The sequence below is a fragment of the Mobula birostris genome, chromosome 8 (genome assembly GCF_030028105.1).
Source record: "Mobula birostris isolate sMobBir1 chromosome 8, sMobBir1.hap1, whole genome shotgun sequence".
In the NCBI taxonomy this organism is placed as follows: Eukaryota; Metazoa; Chordata; class Chondrichthyes; order Myliobatiformes; family Myliobatidae; genus Mobula; species Mobula birostris.
This window is the reverse complement of record NC_092377.1, coordinates 56,262,755-56,279,955: the sequence shown is the minus strand read 5'-3', so window position 1 is coordinate 56,279,955 and position 17,201 is coordinate 56,262,755. Positions and strand designations below refer to the sequence as shown.

The 17,201-nt window shown below is 36.6% G+C and overlaps 1 protein-coding gene across 3 annotated transcripts in view; it reads right to left on the bottom strand.

Annotated features, from left to right (window-relative positions):
* Positions 1-1,567: 1,567 nt before the first annotated feature.
* Positions 1,568-17,201, bottom strand: part of erlec1 (endoplasmic reticulum lectin 1) — a 34,581-nt gene continuing 18,947 nt past the window's right edge. For all 3 annotated transcript variants that reach the window (XM_072265202.1, XM_072265200.1, XM_072265201.1), the window contains exons 9-14: positions 16,566-16,727; positions 11,680-11,739; positions 10,531-10,652; positions 2,979-3,056; positions 2,725-2,800; positions 1,568-2,223 (exon numbers count right to left, since the gene is read on the bottom strand). In XM_072265202.1, the coding sequence (XP_072121303.1) occupies positions 2,152-2,223; positions 2,725-2,800; positions 2,979-3,056; positions 10,531-10,652; positions 11,680-11,739; positions 16,566-16,727 (570 nt within the window). In that variant the 3' untranslated portion in view covers positions 1,568-2,151. The remainder of the gene's footprint in view (positions 2,224-2,724; positions 2,801-2,978; positions 3,057-10,530; positions 10,653-11,679; positions 11,740-16,565; positions 16,728-17,201) is intronic.

The window sequence follows — 17,201 nt, the reverse complement described above, 5'->3', positions numbered from 1 at the left end:
TTCCTCAGCTTAACACACCTTTCAGTGAGAGCACACTTGTGGCATTCCGCCCATTTTCCTTAATTCCAGAAACATCTTGGAAGAATTGTGTTCAGCTCTATCATTACTTAATTCTTCCAGATTCTTTCCAGAATTACTAGTTTTTATGAATTTAAGTCTAATCAATCTGGAGGGTACTCACCAGTTCATGAAAAAAAAACAGTAGGGTTAGAAGTAACATGTATTTTTTCCCTTTTTCCCCAGAATCTTTTTTGCAGAGAAAATTCACCAGGATGTTGTCTGGGATGGACTTTGGCATACAAGTTGAAAGATTCTTGAATGTGGCAGCATAGGTAGATAGGATGTTAAAGATGTCATACAGGATGCTCACTTCATTTAGCTGGGCAAAGAACACAGTGGACTTAGTACCACTTTAGGAAACTTTATAGTTAGGCCATAGTCAGAATGTTACATACAGTTCCATTCATCATGATAAAGAATGTGATTGCACTGGAGTTGGTGCAGAGGAGAATCATCAATGTTGCCCAAGATGGAATGTGAAGAGGAAACTGATAAGGGTACATAAAAACTATGGGAGGCATTGAAGGGGTAGATAGGTAGAGGTTTTCTGAACTGTCTGCAACCATATGGTGGAGATCTTAATTAAAATATTTAAAGGGGGATCAAGGATACTTTTTTCAACCAGAGACTGGATGTAAACTGGAAAGCACTACTGTATTGAAGCAGGAAATTCTGGTGAAATATTCATTCACACAAAGCAGATATCTCTGGCAAGTATTTGTTGTTAATCCCCCAATTGCTCTCCAAAATGAATTTCTTGCTAAGCCTTAGTTGCCCCCAGAAAAGGCAAGTAGGTAGCTTTTTAATTTTAAATAATTAAACCTAGAATTAAGTTCTCTAGCATTCATTTAAAATGTTAAAACATTCTCAGTGTAATGTTAAATGGTTCCTACCATAATGTTAAAATACACAATTAAAATTTCCATAGATATTTTAGGAATGAGACTTGTTGCTTAATTCACCCTCTGAAAATGACAGAAGCCACTTTATACAATGTAAATCTGAGTTGTCTATCCAGCATGAAATGGCCAGAACTAGCAGTCATTGGAAGTGTTTTGAGAAACATGAAATAATTTGTGTCACTTTTAGTAGATGCTCTTCATGCTTTTGCTGCTGACAGATTTTCCCTTCAGTTGTTCACCATCTCATGAACCCAGACTTCCATTTAAACATTTTGCCTACCACATCTAGTCCAAATGTTATAACCATGGTCAAAGTTCCTTCTCACTGGATCATGTCTTTATCATATGCATGGATCTGTGCATTTCTAGATGGGATACAGATTACTGATGGATAGAAGGAAAGGGCTTCTTTATTGTTCCCTACCTAATCAAATATTGAAGTTAATGGATGTGTCTCACTGTGATTGAAGGACAGAGTGGGGTCTAAATCTGGGACCTTCCTGATCTGTGATTAATCGATTCTTGTAGATGTGCATGTGAACAGACTTTATAATCAACATGGTAATTTGTCTCCTATAATGAACTGAACCACTGAAATACTTTCCACAACTTGCACTTGAATGTTTATTCACAGACATAAGAAAATTATACGCATTTTTATATTACAAATAGATGGAGAATCAGAGGACATAATACTTTTCTAAGTGTTATCAAAATTGAATGGAAAATGACAAACATTAAAAACATTTATGGGTGAGATTTGGAGCATCAAATTGTTAGTTGAGTGCAGTAAATAAACACTTCAAAAGTTTACCAAAGTAGCAAGTAAATTAAAGAATTTAACACAAAGATGACCCTTGCAGAAAAGAACTGGAAAAAGTTTAAATTTAAAATTTACATCTTTGTAAAATTACATTAAGCACAGCAGATGTACAAGTTTCAAGTATTGTCTCAAACATACAAAGGTATTCCAATGCAGTCTTTTATACAGTGTATTTACAATCAATCATTGTAGATTGGTTCTTGCTTCTTTACGTATAGAGATGTCTGTCAAATACTTGGTTCCAGGTGTCCAATATTAAAAGGAACTGATATGTAATAAACACTCATTATAGATTTTCATAACATGTCCGGTCCACAAATATTTAGTCAGTTTTGTTCTACCAACAGGTATTCAGTCTGCATGTGTTTAGCTGGGTGCCGAAAACAATCCATTCTCATCAGCTGTATCCAGAATTTTACAAATTATTGGTGATTCCACCTAAAAAGATATGAAGTAGTATTTAGGCAATTAGAACTAGCATGGTTCGTTACCACAGCCTACACCAATACCTTACCTGCAACACCAATTAACTGGGACACTGCTGTACCTTACATCTCACCTCACTGCATAAAGCTTCCTAAGGTAGTAGAAGCATTGTTTACAAGGTAAATAATTGCACTTTAATAGCAGTAACAATGCTGTCTAGGTTTGCTGTGAAAGGACCCTTGCTATGTCATTTGTCCCTTTCCAACTTGGTACACCTTGCATCCATGTTACTTCTCAGTTTGACTACATCAAAAATCCCATGCTCGGTAAAAAGCAAAACACATACTTCAAGGCTAACATTGACATGAGAGATTTGCAAGGTATTTGGATGAACACCTGAAGTCATTCGTGATAAAGGGGCATTTTCTGCCAAAAATTATAAATCCCACTGTTTTATTAAGAATAATAAACAAATATAAATGCAAAATACAGCAAGAAATACTTTTTACTCACTCCCAGAATGTACTGACAGGTTTGTGGCTCAAGCATATAGATTGTGACTGCATGTGGGGATTCGGATTCCTTACACCTGTGACAAAAGTACATTTATATGCATTGTATATAACAAATTTTGACTGGCATTTACAAAATAATTATGGCCCGTAAATCTTTTATAAAATCATACATAAATTAAGTTTGAAAATATAGATTACCTATTGAATTGTTAGGAGTAAAGATAGTACAGACTTCATTAGTACTAAACTTACTTCAATTTTACAACCACTTGCCGTGGTTTTCCTGTTAAATCACAAAGATCTCCATTTCCGTAAAAATGCGAAACAACTCTAAAGAAGAAAATTAAAATTATCCATAAAGTACATTTGAAAATTAATTTTTAAATATTAAATAAGAATGCACATCCTTCATAACAAGACCACTTCATGAAAGTTCAACTGAGATTTAAATGAAAATCCTTCCCCCCCCCGCCGAGTCCTGAGGTTCATCTTTCCAATATTTTATTATTAATTTTACATATAAAAATAGAGTACAAGAAAAAATGTATCAATACATTACACTAAATCACATATAAAGAGTCCTTACCCTATATTCATACAGATTAAATAATTCATAACATTGAAATATAGTAATTTTATTATCTAAAAAAAATCTAACCCACTACCAAGACCGAAGCTGATTAGTAAAGGAAAAAAAATTATTACTCATCACCTGTGCTTTAACAGCATATCAAAGGTTCTGAAAACAATTCAAAAAAGGTCCCCACAATGTTTGAAAGTCTTGGCTAGATTCAGAGATTGAACATCGAAATTTTTCTAAATTTAAACATGACATCACATCACGTAACCATTGACCGTGAATCGGAGGGGCCACATCTTTCCATTTAAGCAAGAGCATCCTTCTGGCCATAAGAGACATAAAAGCCAAAATGTGCAAGTCAGATGACTCCAAAATAATACCCTTTCCTCCAACAATACCAAATAAAGCGGTGAAAGGATTAGGCTTAAAGTTTACTTTGAAAAGTATCGAGAAAGTTTGAAATACTTCTTTCCAATATTTTCCAAGACTCAGACATGTCAAAAACATATGAATGAGTGAAGCTTCTCCATTATTACATTTATCACAATATGGAGATGTATCTAAATAAAAACAAGACAACTTATCCTTGGCCATATGGGCCCATTGGACCATTTTAAATTGTAGGAGTGGCAGGCACATAACGATGAAATGTTAACCAATTTAAAAATTTGATTCCAAGTTTCCTCAGAAATTGAAGTCTGTAAATCTTGTTCCCAAAGATTTTTATCTAAAGGAACACTTCTCATTCCCAACAGCATAGTATAAATATTAGATATAGATCCATTATAAAAAAGATTTCAAATTAAAAATTACATCTAGTAGATTCTTATCAGAACTTTTAGGAAATGTACTTATTTGAGACCGTAAAAAATCTCTTATTTTTAGGTATCGAAAAAAATGAGTTTTGGGTAAACTATATTTAGTTGACAGTTGTTCAAACGAAAAGAGACTTCCCTCTACAAACAAGTCCTGAAAGCATTTAATACCTAATCTATCCCATTCTTTAAAAGCCACATCAATCATAGAGGGTTTAAAAAAAAAAATTAGAAAAAATGGGACTCAAAAGAAGCCAAATTATTTTTGGAATTGTATCCAAATTCTCATAGCGTGTTTAACTACCAGATTATCAGTTAACTTACTCAGAGACAAAGGAAATGAGGATCCAAGAAGAGAAATAATAGAAAATTTATTAACAGAGTTAGCTTCTAAAAAACTCAAATCGGGCAATCCTCATGATTAAGGTAATATAATCCAAAATGTAAGATTTCTTATATTAACTGCCCAATAATAAAATCTAAAGTTTGGTAAGGTTAATCCTCCATTCTTTTTATCTTTCTGAAGATGAATTTTATTTAATCTAGAACGCTTATTCTTCCATATATTAGAAGATATAATAGAGTCAAGAGAATCAAAGAAACATTTAGGAATAAAAACAGGCAATGCCTGAAAAAGATATATAAATTTAGGTAATATATTGATTTTAATAGAGTTAATTCGGCCAATCAGCAATAACGAAAGAGGCGACCGATTTGATGGTATCCTTTTTATGTGATTCAATAGGGTAAGAAAATTTTCTTTAAGTAGACCCCTATAGTTTTTAAGCCATTGTTACACCCAAGTAGGTAAATTGGTTTCTTACAATTTTAAAAGGAAGGTTAGAATTTGTTAGTATCAAATTATTCAAAGGGAAAAGTTCACTTTTATGTAGGTTTAATTTGTAACATGAGAACTGGCTAAAACAGGAGAGTAAAGAAAGCGCATGGGGTAACGAAGTCCAAACATTAGAAATAAATAGCAGCAGATCATCAGCGTACAGCGAGACTTTGTGAATAGTGTCTCTCCTTAAAATACCGGTGATATCATTAGATTCTCAAAAGGCAACGGCTAAAGGTTCTAAGGCCAGATCAAAAAGCAAAGGGCTCAACGGACAGCCTTGTCTAGTGCCACATTGAAGCTTAAATGGTTTGGAATTCCAAGAATTAGTGATAACCCTAGCGGAAGGAGCTAAATAAAGTAATTTAATCCATCGAATGAAAACAGGTCCAAAATTGAATTTTTCTAAAGTTTTAAATAAATAATTCCATTCAACTCTGCCGAAAGCTTTCTCAGCATCTAGGGGTACCACATATTCCGATATCATGTTAGAAGGAGAAAAAATAACATTTAATAACCGATGAATATTAAGTGAGAATATCGATTTTTGATAAATCCAGTTTGATTATCGGAAATGACAGATGGTAAAATATTTTCAATCCTATGGGCCAAAACTTTAGATAGGATCTTAGTAACAACATTAAGTAGAGAAATTGGTCTGTAAGAGCAGCATTCAGTTGGATCCTTATTAAGGATAAGCGAAATGGAAGCCTCACAAAAAGATTGAGGGAGTCTGCCCGACTTGAATGAATCCAAAAAAAAATGAACATAAATGAGGTATAAGCAGTGAGGAAAAGGTCTTATAAAACTCTCCAGAAAATCCATCTGGACCCGGAGCTTTCCTCAAATGTAATGAGCGCACAACCTCAACAATTTCCTCAAAAGAAATAGGTTGTTCCAACAAATTTCTGTTGTCAGCAGAAACTGTAGGAATGTTTAGTTGGTTTAAAAAAATTGTTCATTACAGTGTTATCCTTAGAAGAGTCAGAACCATAGAGTTTAGAATAAAATTCCCTAAAAGTTGTCCTATCACCATTAGCTTTGCATATTTCTTTAATCTGCGTTTAGCTATAAAGGTTTTAATTTGATCAGCCAATGATTTACTTGTTTTATCTCCATAAATATAAAATTGACATTTATCTTTTAGGAGTTGTGTTTTAATTGGATAGGTTAAAAGGAGATTATATTCAGTTTTAGCTTCAACACATCTTTTATATAAGGCAGGTTCTGAAGCCAAGCCAAGGTCTAATTGTTTCAGCTGATTAGCTAAATCACTTCTCTCTTTATTAGCTTTTTTCTTAATACTTGCAGCATAAGAAATAATTTGTCCTCTAATATATGCCTTAAAGGCATCCCATCTGCTAAGACTAGAAGTCTCCTCTAACGTATTCGCTTCAAAAAAAAAGTAATTTGTCTTTCCATAAACTTTAAAAATTTTTTATCAGATAACAAAGTTAAATTAAATTTGCCAAAACCTATTTGTTTGAAGATGACCAGGGAGATTTAAAGATAGGAGCACAGGAGCGTGATCTGAGACAGCAATCTCTTTCTATTCACAGGATCGAACTGATGGAATCATTTGGCTATCAATAAAAAAAAATCAATCGTGGAATATGTATGACGAACATGAGAGAAAAATGAATAAAAAAAACTGGATGAAAAAAAACCGCCAAGCATCAACAATACCACATTTCATTAACAAGATTTAATAAACACAGCTGATTTATTTGGTATCATTAGTTTAGAAGATGAACGATCTAAAGCTGGATCTAAGCAACAATTAAAGCAGGGGTCCCCAACCTTTTTTGCACCGCGGACCGGTTTAATATTGACAATATTCTTGCGGAGGGGCCGATGGGGGGGTTCAAGTAGGGTTGCCGACTTTCTCACTCCCAAATAAGGGACACTTGTGTTTACGCCGGAAAGACTACCATGACCATGAAGCCTTGTGTGGGCACCTGTGTGTGCATGTGTGTACGTGCCGTTTTTTTTTCCTACAAATCGATTTTGGCTTAATCTTCCCGATTCTGTTAAGTGAAACTACACTGTACATATATTATTTCTACTTTATATAGGCTGTGTATTTATCATATCATTCCTGCTTTTATTCTATGTTAGTGTTATTTTACGTTTTGTGTGTTATTTGGTTTGATTTGGTGGGTTATTTCAAGTTCAACAGGGAATGAGGCAAGGTTCAGCTGACTTATATCATTTCATATCACCAGATCATATTGTTTCCTCGTGGCCCGGTGGCTGAAGACCACTGAGTTAAAGACTCCACCCATCACCAATGAGCACAGACTTAGATCTGGCAAAAATGAAAAAAGCTCAAAGAAACCTGGGTCATCTATATTCGGAGCATACACATTGGCAAATACCATTAGTTTGTTATTTAGTTTTCCTGATACTATAACAAAACACCCATTAGTATCAGAAATTACTTTATGTTGAACAAAGGGAACTTTATTATCTATAAGAATCGAAACCCCTCTGGTTTTGGCCTGAAACGAGGAATGGAAGTGAGACTCTCTCCATCGATTAAAAAGGCGTGAATTGTCACACTTACGTACATGGAGAAAAACAATTGGTGCCTTAAGTTTTTTTAATATAGGCAAAAATCTTATTTCTTTTCACGGGGTAATTTAACCCTTTCACGTTAAAACTAAGTACATTAATACTTTGATCCATTTTAAAACTCTTTTTAGGAAAGGTTAAAGAAGCAATCAGAGAAATGTATATTAAATCCAAATAATATACCTTGAGATATATTAGCTAAGCAACAGAATTGACTAGGTTCCCAAATCAGCTTCAAGAAAAAAAAACTCCCCATCCCCCTCTCTCCTCCCAAAGAGAAAATCGGTCAAAGAACAACCGCTATCTACCCCCACTGAAAACATCCCCTTAGAAAGCCTGTTGGAACCACGCCAAAGAATTCAAGATTATTTACTGTTCTAACCAAGACCAAATGATATACAGTAAAAAAACAAGCTTAGACAGGTTTATCAAACAGAAACAGCAATTATTCATACTAAAAAAAATTAGTCATTTTTTTCATATATAGTATTTCTGTTCTTGCAAGATTTTTAATCTATTCTATGTATAGATATATATACACACAGTCATTAAAAATTTTAAGCCTTCTCTTTGTTTTCCGGCTCGACTGAGAATCGCAGTGGAAGGCTTAAAATTTTGGCTGTATAGCTCCGCCATAACTTTTTAAAACTTAACACATTCCGCCATAACTTCTGATGAAAAATCTTTAACGATACGAATCTTCTGACCTTGGTAGTCAATCATACCTTTTCCACGGGCAGTCGGTCCTTTATTTGAAATTCATGGAAACATATAATGACTGATCTTGGTTTTGATTTTGAAGTCGATCTGTAGATAGGCGATCTGTGAGCACGATCAATCAAAGGCAGAGAAAGCATTCTTCTGGGGTACATCACAACCTGGTATGGAAGTTGTCCTGTCCAAGACCGGAAGAAGCTGCAGAAGATCGTGAACACAGCCCAGCACATCACACAAACCAATCTTCCATCCTTGGACTCAGTTTACACCACACGCTGTCGGAGCAGTGCTACCAGGATAATCAAGGACACGACCCACCCAGCCAACACACTTTTCGTTCCTCTTCTCTCAGGGAGAAGGCTCAGGAGCCTGAAAACTCATATGGCCAGATTTGGGAACAGCTTCTTTCCAACTGTAATAAGATTGCTGAACGGATCCTGACCCAGATCTGGGCCATACCCTCCAAGTATCCGGACCTGCCTCTCGGTTTTTTTGCACTACCTTACTTTTCATTTTCTATTCATGATTTCTAATTTAAATTTTTAATATTTACTATTGATTTGTACTCCAGGGAGCATGAAGAGCAGAATCAAATATCAATGTGATGATTGTACGCTCTAGTATCAATTGTTTGGCGACAATAAAGTATAAAATCAGGGAATAATTCCATCAAAAGGTTTGCAAAGACTTCTTTAGGATTATCTCCTTCTGTTTGCTCTTTAAGTCCCAAGATCCGTAAATTGTTCCTCCTACTTCCGTTTTCCAAATCAATAATCTTCTTTCTCAGTATTTCATTGGACTTGGATTGTTTTTCATACAGCTTTTGCAAATCATCCATTGTCTCGTCCAGTACAGTAATAATCTCTTCATGTTCCTTTATCTTATCAAGCTCGGTTGGAGTTGCTTGAATATCGTCTAATTTCGTACTTATTTCTTTAATTTCAGTGCTGATTTGTTGTGAATCAGCCGATGCTTCTTTTCTGAACTGCTGAAGCTCCTCAGTAAGCTTTTGAATAGCTTCCAAAACTGCTTTGGTAGTCATAGTAACATAATAACCCGTCTAACAGTAGTATTTCAAAAGGTTGGAGACAAAAGTAAGTAAATTAGGAGCACCAGCAGAGAGTTGTTACTCCATTAGTGGCCACCAGGCAAAATCTCATGAAAATCTTTTTACGCTAAAACTCTGATAATCTGTTTTCTGATTATTTGAAAATCTTGATGGTTTGGCATCTGATACCCATACTCTCATTAACAAATGTGACCCTCAGATTTTCTCTCCTCCTCATACATCACTCCCACTAACACTGGAGCCCCAGTTACTGTACTCTCTTGAACCTAGTGGGTCACAGGAAACATCACCTGCACAACAACTACAATAATACTGAAAATGCCACACTAAAATGGTAAAAATAGGATAGTTCAGTTTCAGACCCAAAGCAAAGATTCTACATTGGAGTAGACACCACAGATGCTGGGAATCCAAACAAAAACCGGAAATTCTGGATGTGCAGAATTTCAGTGTTTCAGGTAGCTTAAGTGCCTGGAGAAATCAAACATGGATTGGATGATTGCTTTGCAGAACACCTCTTTTCAGTATATACTAGCTTATTATATTCAGTGTTAAGAATGACCCCAAGCTTCCACTTTCCTGTCATTAGTTCTCTGTCCCATGACTGCTCTGACCTCTGCCTCTTCCAACATCAGCAAAGAACAGTACTTCCTCTTTCATCTGGAAACTTCACAAAGGAGTGATAAGCCCCTTTTCTGTTCCTCTCAGATTCCATCAATGTGTGTGTACCATTCTGTTTTTTTAAAATTCTGTTCTATCTCCAAATTCTGATTATTTTTTTAAATAATTGTTTCCCTGACATGATTTACATCCCATCACATTTCCTACCATCTCCAATTCTCCCCTTTGGCTTCTCAAGTTTTCTATTTCTAATGAAAGATTCTTGATCTGAAACATCAATTCTGCTTCTTCTATTTCTTTCACCACTGATGCTACTTGACCTGCTGAGTTTTTCCAGGATTTCCCATTTATATTCAATTGATATGCAGATTACGTACACCAAGTTGCAACAGAGTAGGTGTCAAATCATAAATTTAACTGCTATCCTGCATGCACAAAATTTATCCCAACATAGAGAATTATTTTTCTTGATTGAAGCATCTCTACCTACAGCCACTAATAATTCACCCCCAAAATGTGGTATGCAGAATTGTGTACAATAGCTGAAAGCCCACCCAGAGACTTTACATATTACAAACCAACATATGTACCTCACTTTTTGTGCTCCTTCTCTCCACTGATAAGACCTTGCTGAATATTTTGTTGCCCATGTAATGTGCTCTTCTTTATTCCAGGTTCCAACCACTATGATGCTTTTTCCAGATCCTTTATCCTTCAGATAACACAAAATGTAATTATTCAGTGATACCTGAGTGTTTGGCAATACTCATCAAGCTGGAGCTCAACAGTATTAGGGAAAAACTGGATGGTAAAGTGAGGTAGACACTTGTTTTTACTTTTGGGGCCTGGACTTAAATCTAGCTCTAACTGATAAAATATAACTTTATGAATTCTGGCAGAATTAATACTCAGTGGATCCTTCTTAATCTACTCTAGTTCCAGCTTCTAACTGGGCAATAAATTGAAATCTCTTTCAAAGATAAGACTGGAGGAAATGGAAAATAAATAATGGGGTTAAGGGTACGTTTTTTAAAAGAAAGGTAAAGACGCATTGATGGCCTAGAGTGTACTTCATTTTGAATCTTGAATGTACTTTCCCTCAGTAGGGAGCAACAGGTAACATAACTGGGGTCCAAAATGGCATTTTTGACAGTGTCAAATTTTTTGAACATTTTGCACTGTGCCAGAACTTTAATACTTCAACTTTCTGGCATAACATTGATTTAAATATATTAGTGATTCTTCTGCACTAATATGACCATTTTTTGTTACAATTTCATGCAAGTACCAAAATACATTACATGAACTAAATGGGAAAAAATTATCTTAGATTGATCTTGCAATGCTTTGAGTGAATGGCTTTGTTATTCCATTGCAGGAAAATGAACCATGGGGCAATTTCAATCTTTACAGTGCAATCTTTACAATCTTAAAATTGTACTAAAATGTTATTAAGATGACAATTTGTGCGTACTTTATTATTTTAAACCTAGATATACATTCAAAACAATTATATAAAATTTAAGTGAGGGCAATATTGTCACTGCTAAATAGGCAATACATACCACCAAGTTTAACATCTAAAAAGCAATCAGTTATAAGGCTCCACTTCAGTTTGAAAACACAATAATTAAACTTAATTTGATCTGATCTTTTGTTTGGTGTAATTTCAAAGCATGCTAAAAATTTAAAAATGCATTTACACTGAAAATGAAACTGTACATTCCCATGACACATACCTCATGATACTGCTGCACATGTTTACCATAGCAGAATTCATACTTCCACCACCCAACACCCTGTTAATACAAGAGTAAAGCAATTATTTTTAGTTTCAGTCCATTTCGACCTTTAATAATGTGTTCCTTTTGATTCTGGACTAGTTCCTGAGGACTGGAGGGTGGCTAATGTAACTCCACTTTTTAAAAAAGGAGGGAGAGAGAAACTGGGGAATTATAGACCGGTTAGCCTAACGTCGGTGATGGGGAAACTGCTGGAGTCAGTTATCAAGGATGTGATAACAGCACATTTGGAAAGCGGTGAAATGATCGGACAAAGTCAGCATGGATTTGTGAAAGGAAAATCATGTCTGACGAATCTCATAGAATTTTTTGAGGATGTAACTAGTAGAGTGGATAGGAGAGAACCAGTGGATGTGGTATATTTGGATTTTCAGAAGGCTTTTGACAAGGTCCCACACAGGAGATTAGTGTGCAAACTTAAAGCACACGGTATTGCGGGTAAGGTATTGGTGTGGGTGGAGAGTTGGTTAGCAGACAGGAAGCAAAGAGTGGGAATAAATGGGACCTTTTCAGAATGGCAGGTGGTGACTAGTGGGGTACCGCAAGGCTCAGTGCTGGGACCCCAGTTGTTTACAATATATATTAATGACTTGGATGAGGGAATTAAATGCAGCATCTCCAAGTTTGCGGATGACACGAAGCTGGGTGGCAGTGTTAGCTGTGAGGATGCTAAGAGGATGCAGGGTGACTTGGATAGGTTGGGTGAGTGTGCAAATTCATGGCAGATGCAATTTAATGTGGATAAATGTGAAGTTATCCACTTTGGTGGCAAAAATAGGAAAACAGATTATCTGAATGGTGGCCGATTAGGAAAAGGGGAGGTGCAATGAGACCTGGGTGTCATTATACACCAGTCATTGAAAGTGGGCATGCAGGTACAGCAGGCGGTGAAAAAGGCGAATGGTATGCTGGCATTTATAGCGAGAGGATTTGAGTACAGGAGCAGGGAGGTACTACTGCAGTTGTACAAGGCCTTGGTGAGACCACACCTGGAGTATTGTGTGCAGTTTTGGTCCCCTAATCTGAGGAAAGACATCCTTGCCATAGAGGGAGTACAAAGAAGGTTCACCAAATTGATTCCTGGGATGGCAGGACTTTCATATGAAGAAAGACTGGATGAACTGGGCTTGTACTCGTTGGAATTTAGAAGATTGAGGGGGGATCTGATTGAAACATATAAGGTCCTAAAGGGATTGGACAGGCTAGATGCAGGAAGATTGTTCCCGATGTTGGGGAAGTCCAGAACGAGGGGCCACAGTTTGAGGATAGAGGGGAAGCCTTTTAGGACCGAGATTAGGAAAAACTTCTTCACACAGAGAGTGGTGAATCTGTGGAATTCTCTGCCACAGGAAACGGTTGAGGCCAGTTCATTGGCTATATTTAAGAGGGAGTTAGATATGGCCCTTGTGGCTACAGGGGTCAGGGGGTATGGAGGGAAGGCTGGGGTGGGGTTCTGAGTTGGATGATCAGCCATGATCATAATAAATGGCGGTGCAGGCTCGAAGGGCCGAATGGCCTACTCCTGCACCTATTTTCAAAAAATAGTAGAGCAATTGGACTTTCCAAATGGGAAAAAAATTATGATACAGACCCATCACAAGATAATCATTTAGCTTAAAGATACACTTCTGGCAAAGGAACAAAGCTTTTGCTAAGAAATACTGATCGCATTTTTCATGGTCTCCTGTTTATGACATGTTTAGTTTATCCTAACCAAGACTTCCCTCTATAATGCATCAGTTGTGGGGCAGCAGTAACACAACACATGCTACGTTATTACCAACTAGCTAGAAAACCTTGGGGATGGAATGGGAAGCCACTTTTCTGTCTGTTTTTTGTTTATATACAGTCTTACAAAACATCAGTTTTTTGGTAATAAGAACTACATATGATTGTGAGGTTTGGTTTAGCAGACACTCACACCCACTGCTCTGCATTATTATGATTCACAAAAAGGCAACCTTGTCAGCGATAATGACAAAGATTGTACAAACTTCTTGAACTCTCCCCCAATTAACAAGAAATGAATGATCTCTGGTTTATGGCTGTACCATCCTGCATCCATTATTATCAGGAGTATACTAAGGGTATACCGGTGCCAAGCTGTATGGGTCCTAAAGCCCTTCCCTTGGACAACATCGGTGGTGTGGAGAGGGGAGACTTGCAGCATGGGCAACTGCCGGTCTTCCATACAACCTTGCCCAGGCCTGCGCTCTTAAAACCTTCCAAGGCACAAATCCATGGTCTCACAAGACTAACGGATGCCTAATACTGACCAATACTACACTAGGCATGATAACCCGCCTCAGAGTACTAAAGTGTTATCTTTATCCAGTTATGTTATATGGCTCAGAATGTTGGACAGTTATCTGAGGAAACGAATTGAAGCAGCAGAGATGTGGTTTTTGAGGATGCAAAGAATATCATGGACAAAATGAATATCTAATGAGGATGTCATGAACAGAGCAAGCACAAAAAGAAAAATAATGTATGAGATCATGAAAAGGCAACGTGACTTCATTAGACATGTGATTAGGAAAGAGGAGTTAGAATGCACGGTAATTATGGGAAAGACTGAAGGGAAGAAAGCAAGAGGAAGGCAAAGACAAATGATGATGGAGACAGCAGCCAGAGAACTGGAAACGAATACCAATAAATTGATCCACTTGACCTGAAACAGGAGTGTGTGGCCCATGGCAGTCAAAGCTCAAACTGGGCATGACACGATGATGATGATGATGATGATGATGATCCATCATTAAGGACCTCCCCTCCCCCCACCCCCATCCAGGACATGCCCTCTTCTCATTGCTACTATTGAGGTGGTAAGCCTGAAGAGAGACAGTGTTTCAGCTTTTTCCTCTATACCCACACATTTCTAAATGGACAACAAATGCATATACGCTACTTTATTATTTTATGTTCTGTTTTTACAGTACTTAATTAATTTTTTTAATACACAATACTGTGCAAGTCTTAGGCACCCTGAAATTTTTTATATAAATTTTGTTTTAGATTTTTTGTCTTCTGCATGTCAGTTTTCTAAGAAAAAAATTTAGATTTCCAAAAAATTAAGTGTTCGTATTTTATTTAAAAAGTAACATTAATTAATAGACCACTCTTCAGATAAAAACTTGATTGCTTTGTAGGTATATAGCCCTGTGCACAATTAAACAAAGATAACAAACAGGTGCTAATGATCAATGACATAATGAGCTGAATCAACTGATTAACGGAAACAGAATCACATTCAAAATGAATCATACTGGGTTAAGGACAACCAAACCTAAAGTGAGGATGTGGCAGAATAACCCTCAAATCATCAATTATTTCGCCATGGCATAAGTGAGCATGGCAACAAGACACAATGTGGTCATCCAGCATCAGCAAGGTCTCACCCAAGCAGAAATTTCACGACAGATGGGAGTTTCAAGATGTGTTGTACAAATTCTTCTCATGAAGTACAAGAAATGTGCAAGGTTGAGGACTAGAAACGCAGAGGTCGGCCACTGAAACTGAGTGCAGCAGACGAGAGATACATCAAACTGACATCCCTTCTAAATTGGAAGACGACCAGCAAAGCTATCAGCTCTGAACTCACAGAAACCACTGAAACCCAAATACATCCTTCTACAGTCTGCAGAGGTCTTGTCAGAAGTGGTCTTCATGGAAGAATTGCTGCCAAAAAGCCATATCGATGAAGTGGAAACAAAGCCAAGAGGTTCACCTACACACGAAAACAAGGATTTGGGTGCTGAACAATGGCAGCAAATGCTCTGGTCTGACAAGTTAAAAATTAAAAATTTTTGGTTCAGACAGAAGAAGCTGGGGAGCACTACATGAATGAGCGTCTGCTGACAACAGTGAAGCACAGTGGAGGTTTCCTGCAGGTCTGGGACTGCATTTCTGCAAATGGAGTTGGTGATCTGGTCAGAATTAATAGAATCCTCAATGCTGAGAAGTACAAGCAAATTCTCATCCATCACACAATATCACCAAGGAGGCATCTGATCAGCATCATCTTCATTCTACAGCAGGACAATGACCCTAAACATGTGGCCAAGGTCATAAAGAACTACCTTCAGCAAAAAGAACAATGAGTTCTGCAACAAATGATATGAGTTCCACAGAGCCCTGATCTCAACATCATCGAGACTGTCTGGATTTACCTGGAGAGTCAGAAGCAAGCGAAACATCCAATTTCTGCAGAAGATTTATAGCATGTTCTCAAAGATGCTTCGAACAACCTACCACCAATTTTCTTAACAATGTACGCAAGAGAATTGATGCAGTTTAAAGACAAAAGGTGGTCACACCAAATATTGATTTGATTTTTTTAAAACTGTTAACTGCTCTTTATAGTCATTTTTTTGATATTTAGAAACTTTGAGTTTCATTATTTTTGAAAGCATCTTTGCTTTACAGAATTTTTTTTACATGTGCTAAGACTTTTCTACTATTACGATATAGTTTTTTTTAATTATGTATTACATTGTACTGCTACAAAACTATATATTTCACAACATTCAGTATGCTGGCAATATCAAACCTGATTCTGACTCCGACACTTCTTTGTAGAATTAAAAATGTGTATACCCTGCACAATCACCATATTCCTTATTTAATCGTACTTGACAGGATCATGCTAGCCAGAAATGTTAACTCAATCATCCACTGCCACCTAAACAATTGCTGCCCTGACCAGTTATATTGTACTGGCACTGTGTTTATTTTAAGCTTCTGGAAATACGGCATGATTTTTCATTTTCGTTATCAACTTATTTTTTAAAACAAAAAATACCAAGGAAAGGCTGGAATCTTACCCCATGGAAACAATAGGAGCCAGTCAGAAATTCCTGAATGAGCTGTTCATCAGTCAATTTGGAGATGTGAATGGTTCCCACAGCAACTGGCTGTTGTCCACCAATGCTTATAGATTTGTGGGTTGAAAATTTTTCATCCTTTGTGGAAGTTGCATCTATTTCCTATTAATTAATCCAATGTGAAAACAAATTAAAATGGCAGTAATTTAAATGTATCAGTAACATTTCAAAACAAAGAGACTTACTTACCTCCAGCATGGATATTAAAGTCTACTACTTATTTGCAGTCATATGGAATGAACATTTAAAATCATCTTTATGGAAGCAAATTCATTGTTTTGTGGCAGTGGTACAGTGCAAGACATCAAAATTACTATAAATAATAAATAAAATAATAACAGTGGGAAAGCACAGTGATGAAGTAGTGCTCATTGTTTCGTGGACCATTCAGAAATCTGATGGATGGCAAGATGCTGTTCCTAAAACATTGAGTGTGGGTCTTCAGACCCCTGTATCTTCACCCGATGGGTATCAGAGACGAAGCATTTAAATTTCAAGTAATTTTTCCAAAATGGAGAAAAATACAAATTATATGTGAAACTATCCATGAGACCAAAATCCCTCTGCAGTCTGATG